Source organism: Ursus maritimus, unplaced genomic scaffold, assembly GCF_017311325.1.
Source record: "Ursus maritimus isolate PB19 unplaced genomic scaffold, ASM1731132v1 scaffold_32, whole genome shotgun sequence".
NCBI classification, from domain to species: domain Eukaryota; kingdom Metazoa; phylum Chordata; class Mammalia; order Carnivora; family Ursidae; genus Ursus; species Ursus maritimus.
Genome location: NW_024425786.1, coordinates 1385445 through 1396678, shown reverse-complemented (window position 1 = coordinate 1396678; position 11234 = coordinate 1385445). Strand labels below are relative to the sequence as shown.

At 60.2% G+C, this 11234-nt stretch overlaps 1 protein-coding gene across 2 annotated transcripts; it reads right to left on the bottom strand.

Moving 5' to 3' along the window:
- Positions 1-4263: 4263 nt before the first annotated feature.
- On the bottom strand, positions 4264-10190 carry TNFRSF14 (TNF receptor superfamily member 14). Of its 2 annotated transcripts, XM_008707779.2 has the most exons (8): positions 10084-10190; positions 9260-9368; positions 8653-8778; positions 7273-7428; positions 7000-7090; positions 6081-6244; positions 5066-5097; positions 4264-4812 (listed from the first exon to the last, which is right to left on the bottom strand). In XM_008707779.2, the coding sequence occupies exons 1-8, from the start codon at positions 10150-10152 to the stop codon at positions 4717-4719; spliced, it is 843 nt and encodes a 280-aa protein (XP_008706001.1). In that variant the 5' UTR covers positions 10153-10190; the 3' UTR covers positions 4264-4716. The 2 variants fall into 2 exon arrangements, with proteins under 2 accessions (XP_008706001.1, XP_008706002.1); XM_008707780.2 differs by lacking the exon at positions 7273-7428 and having other exon boundaries at positions 10084-10175.
- Between the last annotated feature and the right edge of the window lie 1044 nt (positions 10191-11234).

Below are 11234 nucleotides of genomic sequence, written 5' to 3'. Positions count from 1 at the left end.
TAGCCATGTAGTTTAAAGACCTCCTGTCCCGAGCTGCTTTCAGGATTTTCTCTTTACCTCTGAAATTTGCAAGCTACACTATTATATGTCGAGGTGTTGACCTATTTTTATTGATTTTGAGGGGGGTTCTCTGTGCCTCGTGGACTTGAATGCCTGTTTCCTTCCCCAGATTAGGGAAGTTCTCAGCTATAATTTGCTCCAATATACCTTCTCCCCCCACTTCTTCCTCTGGGACCCCAGTGATTCTAGTATTGTTCCACTTTATGGTATCACTGATCTCTCAAATCCCTCCCTCATCATCCAGTACTTGTTTATCTCTCTTTACCTCAGTTTCTTTATCCTCCAGCATTTTGTCTTTCATATCACTGACTCTCTCTTCTGCCTCATTTATCCTAGCAGTTAGAGCTTCCATTTTTATTGAATCTCAACAATAGCCCTTTTGATTTTGACCTGATTAGATCTCAGTTCTTTTATTTCTCCAGTAAGGGATCCTCTAGTGTCTTCTATGCTTTTTTCAAGCCCAGCTAGTACCTTCATAATCGTCGTTTTGAATTCTAGTTCTGACATCGTGCTTATATCCACAATGAGTAACTCCCTGGCTGTCAGTATTGCCTCTTATTCTTTTTTGGGGTGAGTTCTTCCATCTTGTCATTATATCTTGCAGAAAGTGGTCGCTTTTCTATTTGTAGAATTGCAGCAATCCTTTTCTCAGATCTGCAGTAGGGCTTGCAGGTGTTCTGAATGATTTGATAGCTAGCTAGCTGAATTCCAGGGACTAGACGAAATTAGGGTCCCCTACTCCTCCACCATCTTACCTCTCTCTCCCAGAGAATGGATTTTAGAACCCAGCATGAGTAGGGGTGCTAGCTGTTGCTGCAGTATCTTTGCTTCTAGGATTTCACAGGGAATGATGTAGAAATTGTGCCCCCACAGCTCCCTACACTCATGTGTATCACAGGCACGGATGCATTGAGAGACACGTAAACACAAGCTCACACCGAGAGCTCCAGTCCCAGACAAACCACAGTGCGCATCCTCCTCTGTTCCTGAAAGGAACCCAGTTTCCTTTGTCCAAAATTTGTTTGCTCACTGGCTCAGTCCTAGAAGACACAGACCCTTGTCTTGGGGTTGCTGCCCCTGCGAGAATCCTGCCAACGAACGAGTTCAGTATTTGCTTGCAATTATTTTTTTCTTTTGTCCAAATACCATTCTCCAAAGTTGCATAGGTTAGTTTTTCCTTTCCTTGGTGGTGGTTTTATTCATTCGAAATATAATTTTGTTCATTATTTGAGTTTCCATTGTTTTACAAGTTTGCATTCAACCCTTGTTGATTCAATCTATTGTTAACACTAGAAATATACAACTGCCAGCTATTTTACCAGCAAAAAATGGGTTTATTTGGGAATAGCAATCTGAGACCAGCAAGCTACAGCAAAGCTCCGCAAGTGCAGAGAGCAAAGCAGAGGCGAACGCAAGGGCCTCTTTCCCGGAGGAAAGCCGAGGCTGGGCGAGGCCCTCATCCACAAATACTGCGGCAAGCCAGCGGTTTGAAATGTAGTGACGTTTCATTGGCTGGGCTGTGACTGTTCTCATTGGCTGAGCTGTGTCTGTCATTCATTGGCTGGGCTGTGACTGTTCTCATTGGCTGAGCTGTGTCTGTCATTCATTGGCTGGGCCGTGACTGTTCTCATTGGCTGGGCCATGACACCTCTCATTGGCTGGGCTGTGACTATTCTCATTGGCTGGGCCATGACATCTCTCATTGGCTGGGCTGGGACAGTCTCTCATTGGCTGGGCTGTTGCTGGGCTGGAGGAAGCTTTCCTTCCTTGCGCTGGGATAGTGAAATAGTAGCATCCACCTGCAAGGTCTGCCTTTTCCTGTGTGGTCAGCAGTTGGCCAGCAGTGCGGCCCCTGTCTACTCCACGGGGCCTGTCGGCTGAGGGCAGGCCTGGGCAGGATGCTGGCAGGGCTGGCTGCGAGCTGCAGTCCCCAGCAGCTCCTGCAGGCGCAGAAGGCTCCTGGGGTCGCCCCTCCCCTCCCACACCACCGCGCTGACCGCTTGCCCTCTGCCCTGGGTCAAGGAGAGTTCCAGGATGTTAGCACGAGGACACTTGTCCACTGTCTGCCATAGCCGAACCTGGAGCTCTGAAGGATGCGGGAGGACAGCCTGGGTAAGACCTCGTGATCAGCGCGCAGGACGCCCACCAGGACCCACACTGCTCTCCTCCCTCCTGGGCTCTTGGCAGGAGTCCCTTGCTGTGTTTCCGGAGAAGGGCCCCTCCCCCTCCCCTGGGCACCAGGACCCCTACCCCTCAGAACCCAGAGATGCCCGATGAGAGCACATTCCTCAAGGGCATGGGGCTCAGAGTCCACGCAGCACTGGAAGGGAAGGGCTGAGAACTCAGCCGGGGACTGAGGAAGCAGGGAGACACAGTCCAGCAACCCTGGTCTCAGTTTCCCCACGGTTGGGACCCATAGGGTGGCAACTGCAGTGTCGGGACTCCCGCAAGGAGAGGTCTGCCTTGTCCCGCACCCACGCCAGCTCAGCTGCAGAGCAAGGACCCACCGGGCTGGCAGGGCGCTCCGAGCTCTGGCCCTCAGCTGGCCAGGGGAAAGGGCACTGGGAGCAGAAAGAGCTGCTCACTGATGGACTCGGTTTTGCTGGCCAGGGTGGTCCTACTTCACTCCCTCAAAACACTGGGCCGGGCAGGAGCAGGAGGAGATAGGGTGGAAGCAGAAACAGACACAGGGGTGAAGTGGACACGAGGAGGGGTGGGGTTTGCAGAGGGGAAGCAGGCTCAGGCCTGCAGGTGGGCAGCCACAGAGGGCTCAGGGCTCCAAGGGCTGCAGGAGAGCAGAGAAGGACAGGGTGGGGAAGGGCTTGCAAAGGCTGGGAGGATGGCCTGACAGCCAGGCCTGGCAGGCTCAGGGTGCGGCTGTGGGTTGAGTCCCTTGGGGCAGGGACTGCTCTGTCCCATCCTATCCATCGCTCTCCTCCAGAAACCTCTTAACCAGTTCCCCCCCAGATCGGTGAAGAGGGGCCACATCTCATGAACACAAAATAAATACATCGATTAACGAGCCCGTGGATGCCTCTATCAGGGATGTGTGATGTGGGCAGTGTACACACAGTGGCTTTGCGCTGCCCCCAGGCCCCGTGTCGCCTCCTCCCATTGTCCTGAGCTCCTGGCTGAGGCTCTGGGCTGGTCTCTGGAATCCTTTGGGCATCTCCTCCATGGCTGTGTTAAAACCCTTGGATCTGTGTTTCTCAAAAAAGGCGCCTGGTAGAATTGGGGCAAGAAATTTGCAGAAGGACTCAAAAGGGCTAAAATGTGGCGAGGGCTCGGAGCTGAGTCACTGCATGTGCTGTTTGTAGAAGTGTGTCTTGGGGGACGTCATGTGTTGAATTCGATGGTGCTTTTAGAGGTCACGAAATGCCTGTGATGTGACCAGCGCCTTCCGGGCTGCAGTTCAGGTGTTCTTGGTGCGCCTGGCCGTCAGCCTGCACAGGTGGGCCTGAGGGCACCTGGGCCGGCTGCGCTGGTCCAGGCGCACCGGGACATCGTGGTGGTCCTCAGGGCTCAACCTTGCACTGTTTAGACACCAGGCTGAGGCGCTGTGGTGGCCGCAGTGGCCATGGGCAGGCAGGACAGCGACATAAGTGGACTTGGACGTGGCCCTCAGGTGGGACTCTGTGGGGGTGCGTTGGGCGGATGCGCTTTGGGCTGACCGGCGACGGTTAAAGAGGCCACATCTAACCTGGGAACGTGGTACGAAGGGAGGTTGCACTGTGAGCCTGTCCCTGGACGTGACCCCTTCCCGAGGCACCGGCCCAGGGCCAGCCGCTCCTGTGAACAGCCCAGTGGTTTTGGTGAAGAAGGTCTTAGAAGCCAGTGCGTGGGCCTGCTGTGCTCATTGTCACTGGGATGTCACTGGGTTGAGGAGGCTCAGGGACAGAGTAGGGACTGTGCGTCAGAAACAAGTCGAAGGGCATCTCGTAAGACAACTCTGGGACCGCGTGAGCCCGCAGGGTAAGGACAGTAACGTATTAGAACGCGCCGTGGAAATAGGAAGCACGAGGCACCGCATGACGGGCCAAGGGGCCAGGGAAGCTCTTCCGTCCACAGATGCTGACTCGCCAGCGTGCAGAGAGGGGGAGATCAGGCCCCACATGGAAACCCTCAAAACTCGCTGTCCGGGCAAAACTCGTCAGTGGGTGGAAGTGTCAGGAGAAGCAGGATATTCACAGCTCTCAAGGCCTCTGCCAAGTACACTTTTTAATATCAAATTTAAAAAACACTTATTTGTGGAGCAAACCCAATCCCATTTCGAAATTATTCATGTCGTATTTGTGGTCCGTCCCATGTCTCCCCAGCTGCGAGGTAGGTGCCAGCAGGCCCATCCTACAGATGGGCAAGCTGAGGCTCAGAGGGCCGGGGGTCAGCGGGGCTTGGCGCCAAGAGCAGCCAGCAGTCATGTCCTTATGTGCTCAGCACAGAGGTGAGGGGAGAGTTCTGTGCCTTCGTGAAATGGATCGGAGACATGTGGGGCTCCCAAGGCCCCCTGAGCAGTGGCCGGTCTTCCTGTGCTGGTAGAGTGTGAAGCAAGTCCAGGGACGGTCCACATTCTGCCTCTGGGGGCCTGGAAGCTTCTAGCAGGCACAGCCCAAGATGGCTCAGACGTCTGCTTGCTGGAGCCATCAATCCGTGAGTGGGTCATTCCCTCCCAGTGACACAGGGGAGGGACACAGGGGACACAGACGCTGTCTCCTCCAAAGCCACCGTGGTGATGTCTGGTGGGGCCCGCGGGACCTGGATGGACACAGCATTCCCTTCTGTGTCCAGCTGGAAACAGTCAGCACCAAGACCCTGCCCGCCCTGTGTCCAGCCCAGGGGCTTGTGGTGTTCAGGGTCATTGGGTTTCTAAGGGGACTACTGGGGCCTCCCTTCCCAAGTTGGCTTGGTCTTACGCTAAGGACTCAGGGCCCTCCGAGAACTGGAACCCACACCCGCCCCAGCAGCGTCACCTCTACTGGGTCTGGGGTGGGTGGGACGTCAGTAATACCTGGTGAAATAATCTCGCCTTGGTGGGTCCCCCTGCAAAACAGAGACACTGTGTCACGTCGGGGTGGGTCTCACAGCGACGGGGGCTGGAGGGACCCAGGCTCCCGGCTTCTCCCTGTGTGGCCTTCCCTGAGAGAAGGCTCCTCTGGGAGACAGGCCAGACCCATGTGGACAGAGCTCCTTGCTGGACTTGCCCACCAGGGGGCCCAGGACAGGGGACAACATGGGGACACCTCCTGCCAAGTGCCCGGCTGCAAACCCTGTCCCTAACTCATTCCAGTGTGACGGTCGTCCAGGGAAAGGGAGTGGGCACTTCACAGAGGGGGGTGTCCCACCCCTCAGGGAGCAGGTGCCTCAGGATCGGGTGAGAAGGAGTGAGCACTGGCCAAGGCTGGCCCGCTCAGAGCCTGGGACCCCGAGACCTGCCTGCAGCCTGGGGGCCCCGGGGTGTGGGCCCAGGACTCGTTAGCTGACAGCAGCCCGAGAAGGTGACCGACCTTCCCCATGTGGATTTCTTTGCTGAGTGCCTGCTCCCCGATGGTCATGCACAGGGCTCCCCAAAGGCCAGAGCCGTGTCTACAGAGCTGAGGCCTGGCCCAGCTTACAGCAGGCAGGTAAGTGGGCAGGGAGGGAATGAAGGAACGGTATGTGGCCTCTCGGGACGCGGCCTCACCCATGGCAGGACTGCAGCTGCCCCGCCAACCCCAACCCTATGCTCCCCCCACTCTGTTTGCAGCCTGCCCTGCGCTTCTCCGCCCCTGAGGGCCGGCAGGGACTCGGAGTCCGTGTTGGTGAGTGGGCATGGGGGCATGGGGGCAACAGGGGCCCTGTCCTCCCGGCCCTCCACCCCCTAAGATCCCATGGCATCAGGACTCCCACTCAGCGGGAAGCCCACATCCCCAGGCCGGCACAGTCTCCCTGAGAGGAGCCAAGGAGTCCTCCCGATTTGAGGGGGAGAGCCGGGAGACGCCACTGCTCGGCCCCGAGCCCTGATGGGCCCACAGCTCACTGCTCACCAGGCGACCGTCTGTTTTTCATCCTTATCCCGAGGACTATGAGGCCACAGAGAACCCCTATAAGGACGAGACTGCCCACAAAAACATAAAGGCCCCTGGAGGAACATGTGATATCCGAGCTGCTGGTCCCAGGCTCTGCTTCTGTCTGGAAAGGGCCGCTGCACCTGGGAGAGAGCAGCGGGGAGGCATGGAGCAGGGAGGGTCCTGGAGGCACAGCGGCCCCGGCCCTGGCAGGGAAGGCAGCTGCCCACGGCCCACGCTCCGGCGGCTCTGGGTGGGAGCTCGGCTCTGTCTGCCTTTCAAGCCTCACTGCTATAGGCAGACAGAGGGAAGGAAGAGGTGGGAAAACAGGGATGCCCGGGGACAGGGACGGGGTTGGGGTCCGAGGAGACAGGACAGAGAGAGTGCTGGTCAGGGGGGCATAACCTCAGAGACAGTGTGGCAGACAGAGGGACAGCCTGGAAGAGGCAGGATGGCGAGAGAGTCCCCCCGACAGCCACATCTAGTCACCCCAGGCTCCCCCCAGGACCCGGGGATAGGCATTCAGGGTGTCCCATCCCAGGAAGAACAAGGTTCTCACTTTGAGAACCTCCCTGACAGCCCTCCTCTGGGAGCCCCCACAGCCCTGGCACCTGGGAAGACCCCAGAACGACAGCGGCCCCAGGAATCTGGCAGCATCTCCCTCCAGGTCAGCCCCAGGAGAGAAGGTCCATCCTTGGCCTCCAGGAAGCTCACATAAGCTAATGTGATGGGGGACGTGAGCCACGGGGTCCCACAGCTGCTCTCCTGGAGGCCCGCACATGATGGGGAGCAGGGGGAGCCCTGAGGTTTCCACTGGAGGGGGGCCCTTATCTGCCAGGGGAGCATGGAGGAGCCCCTCCCAGGGACGCGGGGCTGAGACCACCCCAGGATCACCTACGTGGTCCAGGGCTGGCACTCCTCCAGGGTCCCGCTGGGTGAGAAGGTCCCGGAAGGGCAGTCTTCACACACCCTGTCCTGCCGCTCTGTGCCTGAGAAATGACAGGGCCGGGCAGAGGGGAGGCAGGGACCCAGGCCGGGAGGGAAGCTAGGCTTCCCCCCTTCCCTGGGCTTGGGTCTGGGGTCTGTCTCTTCAGAGGGTGCCAGGGTCCAGGTTGCTCTGCTGCTGAGCAGAGAGACCAGGAGGTTGGGGCGCCCAGGGTCTACGGCTCACCTCTGGCCCGCACCCTCTGGCCAGGTCTGCAGAGCGTGTGCGGGCGGCACTCTGCACAGTCATCCCCATCCTCACTGATGCAGAAGTGGCCCTGGTCGCAGACACACACAGTGTTCTCTGTCCGGGAGCACTTCTGTCTGGTCACCAGGCCCAAGGCTGGGACCCAAGAGAAGGAGCTGAGAGCAGTCGCACAGGCTGCCATGGGCAGTGCTGAGCACCCCGTCCCAGGAGGAGAACAAGCAGGGACTTGGACAGCAGCCGCAGGCCTGTGGGCTCCTGCCCAGGGTCTGGGAACGGGCTGGTGACCGGCCCCCCAGCCCAGCTTTGCGGCCTGGTGTGTGTGTCTGGGGACCCGGCCCAGGTGCATGCCCCGCTCAGCCCGAAGCCGGGCCTGTGGGTGCTGGACACAGGGGGTGTGTCCCAAGGGGCTCTGAGGGACATGTGCAACGGCAGCAGGGGCTGGAAAAGGAGGAGGGGCCAGCTGTCAGGAGGCTGGTGGAAGGGTGTCCTCAGGAGGGGAGCCGACCTGGTGGGGAAACAGCCTTGTCCCCGCGGGGCCCACACAGGAAGCGAGAACCACACTCAGCCCTGGGGCAGTCCCAGACGCAGGTCCCAGTCTAGGCCACCCACACCTGAAGCCCCCGTCCCTCCGGCAGTTTCCCATGGTGCAATCAGGCCAGTCAGAGGGCAGCGACAGGATGGTGAGAGCCCCTCCCCAGGCTGGCAGCGGGGGTGGGGTCTTGCTGTGCCTGGGCCTCACCCCTGAGCCCCCTCTGAGGGACAGCCTCGTCTGCCATCTGCACCCCAAGCTCAGCCTAATAAGAGAGGAGCTTTCTTCAGGGCACCGAGGATCTGTGGGTGAGCCCGAGGCTCCAAGCCCCTCACCCCCACCTGGCTGGACCCAAAACCACTGCCACCTTCTCCTGCATCCTGCCTTTCCTCCCGGGGTCCCTCCACCCCAGACCACCTGGCAGGAAGAAGGCCAGGTCCAAGTGCTGGGCCACGAGTAGGGGCCCTCGGGTGTGGTGTGAGGCTCTGGGTCCTAGGAACTGCACGCTGCGGGGGAACAAGGTCCAGTCCCCCAGGACCGGCGGGCTGGGCGAGGCAGGACGGGACCCTGTGGCTCCAGCGGGGTTGGCCCCAGGCTCGGGTGTCCATGTGACGGGCTCAGGGTGACGGGTTCCCAGCGCTCTGGACGGCCCAGCTAACAGGGTGTTTCAAAGGCGCTGGCCCCCCTCTGGGGAGAGACAGGTGTGGACAGAGGCCCGAGGCTCCCTGGAAGGGTCCCGTGCAGACACCTGCTGGTCCTGGCCGTGTGGGTGCGCAGCTGCCGCCCAGCGTGGGGCCCGAGCAGGGGGCGGCTGCAGCCGGGGCTCTTACCTGGGTCACACACTCGGCACTGCAGACACTCACTCAGGCCGTTGAGGTGGGCCGTGTAGGTCCCCGGGTCACAGGGAACACACAGTGTGCCCGTCAGCTCCCCACAGGCCTCCTTCACCCTGTAACCTGCGCCCAGAGGGGCTGTGTCACTTGGGCCTGGGGGGGCCTGCAGGAGCCCACCCCGCCTGCTGCCTGAAGCCCCCAGCAGGTAGGAGACCACCCCCCTGGGACTGAAAGGCACCTGAGCTGTCCCCCCCGCCACACATTGTGTCCTGCTGCCTCTCACCGGTGAGCCAGCTCGGGGGGTGGGGGAATGGGCACGTTCTGGAAGGAGGGGGGAGCCTCCTGGTGCAGGTGGGCATGACTGGGCCCAGTGCCTGCTCTGGGCCCCAGCTTCTGACCATAAATGGGCCGTCTGGGTCCCCCAGGCCATATCCCTGTGCACTGCAGCTGCGAGGGTCTTGCGAGGAAGAGTCAAAGCTGGCAGGGGGGCTCAGCTCTCCCCCGTCTGTGGCCCTGCCCCGGGGCTTCAGCTGGCCCCAGGTGATGCGGCATGAACTGAGGCTCCAGGCAGGGAAGGGGCTGGTCCCTCCAGGGCTGCACCTACCTGGGCTGCACTTGGGACAGCATTCGGACCCTACTGGGTACTCCTCCTCTTTGCACGGGGCCATGGCCAGAGCACAGGGGAGGGACCCCAGGAGAAGCAGGTACAGGGCCTGCAGGAGACAGGGTCCATGCTGGAGGGGATGGGGGGAGGGGCTGCCAGGGCAGCCCTGGGGGCTCAGGCTCACCCTCTGTGAAATGGGCAGCAGCAGCCCTTGGGGAACCAGAGCGTCAGAGCAGGGACGGTCAGGAGTCCCCAGCCTGGCAGGGAACACAGGCAGCTCTGGGGCTGAGGGTGGCTATTGGGGGACCCTGGTTCCAGGGTGGACTCTGCTGGGCAGTGTGGGAGCCTTCCTGAGGAGTAACGGCCGGGCCAGCCCGCCCAGCAGGGCCCTGAAGCCCGCCTCTCCGCGCACAAATAAGGAGGTTGTCTAATCAAGTATCAGCCAGGCTGCAGGTGGAGGGTGGAGGAGAGAGCTGGGTTCCCCGACCACCTGCTTTCCAAGCAGCCTCCTGTGGTGGGGGCTGGCCTGCTGGCCCTGAACAGGCTGGTGGGGGAAGGGTGTCCACAGAGGAGAGTAGCATTTCCGCGGCTGGTGGCTATGACTTCCTTCCACTCTGCTCCCCCACTCTCGGGGATCAGGGGACTGGGTGCCGGGAGCTGGGTCAGCCCAGAGCAACAGCGCTGGGGGACAAAAGCCCAGGTGAGACAGGAAGTGGATGTGGCCCAGGGCAGGGTCCACGGACAGGGCTGGGCACATTGGGCGTCAGGACTGGGGACACCAGGAAGCCCTGGAACACAGACACACATAGGCTCAGGGGACTCACCTGGTGCAGGGCATCAGCCTTGGGTGTCAGGCTCCAGGGGGGCGGCTCCCAGCCTCGAAGAGGCTCCATGTCCCTCTTCAGGACCCCTCATTCCCTAGGGGCTGTCGTCAGCGATAAACAGGACACCGTCGCAAGGCCCGTAGCAAGCCGCTGTTACTTCTTTCGGGCCCATGTTGCACAAAGGTTGGGGGTTAAAAGAAGCTATTTCGCTTGTAAGAAATTGCCGGTATTTTATGATTACAGCCAGCGCACACATGGAATTGAGAAAACGATGCATTCGCATAGGATTTTAAAGCTCAAATAAGAGCCAGGGTAAAGGCTAAGCCCTGGTGCTCCAATGGCCGAGCAAGCTCTCCTGGCCTCTCCCCTGAGTTTCCTATAGAGCTGGGTGCCCCCCACCCCGAAATGTGCATCTGCATTTCCTCTGCTCCTCTGACACCCAGGGAGCCACCCAGCAGCTTCCCTCCAGCCCCTGCACCAAGGCCACAAAAGGAGCCCTCCTGGTTTCCTGCTCCCTGACACAGCGTCTACTGAAGAGGGTGACCGTTCCCCCAAAGGAACCCCATCTCCCACGCAGTGCCCTCTGTCTGGGACTGGGGTGGCCTGCTTTCCACCTGCACATTTCTGAGCCCAGCTCTGCACAAGGGCTCTCTCCCCAGACCACTGGAGGCTGGGGGAGGGGGAGCACCCTCAGTGCCCCCCCACCATGGTGGGAGTGAGGGAGGGGTGACCCTTTGCCTTCCCTGAGCCCCACCCACTGGGTCCACACCCCACCTGTCCCTGGGAGGGGGCTGGGCTGGTTAATTCTTGCTCCCATTTCACAGATGGGTCAACGGGCTCAGAAAGCAACAGGGTCTGGCTCAGGGTCTCTGGGGTGCAAACTGTGCTCATACCCAAACCCTAATCTCCCCTCCAGAAGGGGCTCTCCCCACCCGGGCTTCCCCATACCACCGCTGCCCGCAGAGCTGGTGGCCCTGTGGGCAGCGTAGGGGTGGGGGACCACCACATGCCTGGTGCCCTAAGACGCAGGCTGGGGGCTGGTGAGAGGCAACTCACTGTTGCTGGTGCCTCAAATGGGAAGTGTCCTGGGGAGTCTCCCCCGGAACCCCATGGCTCCCACGTCACATTTCAGCCCCAGGGCTCATGTGATG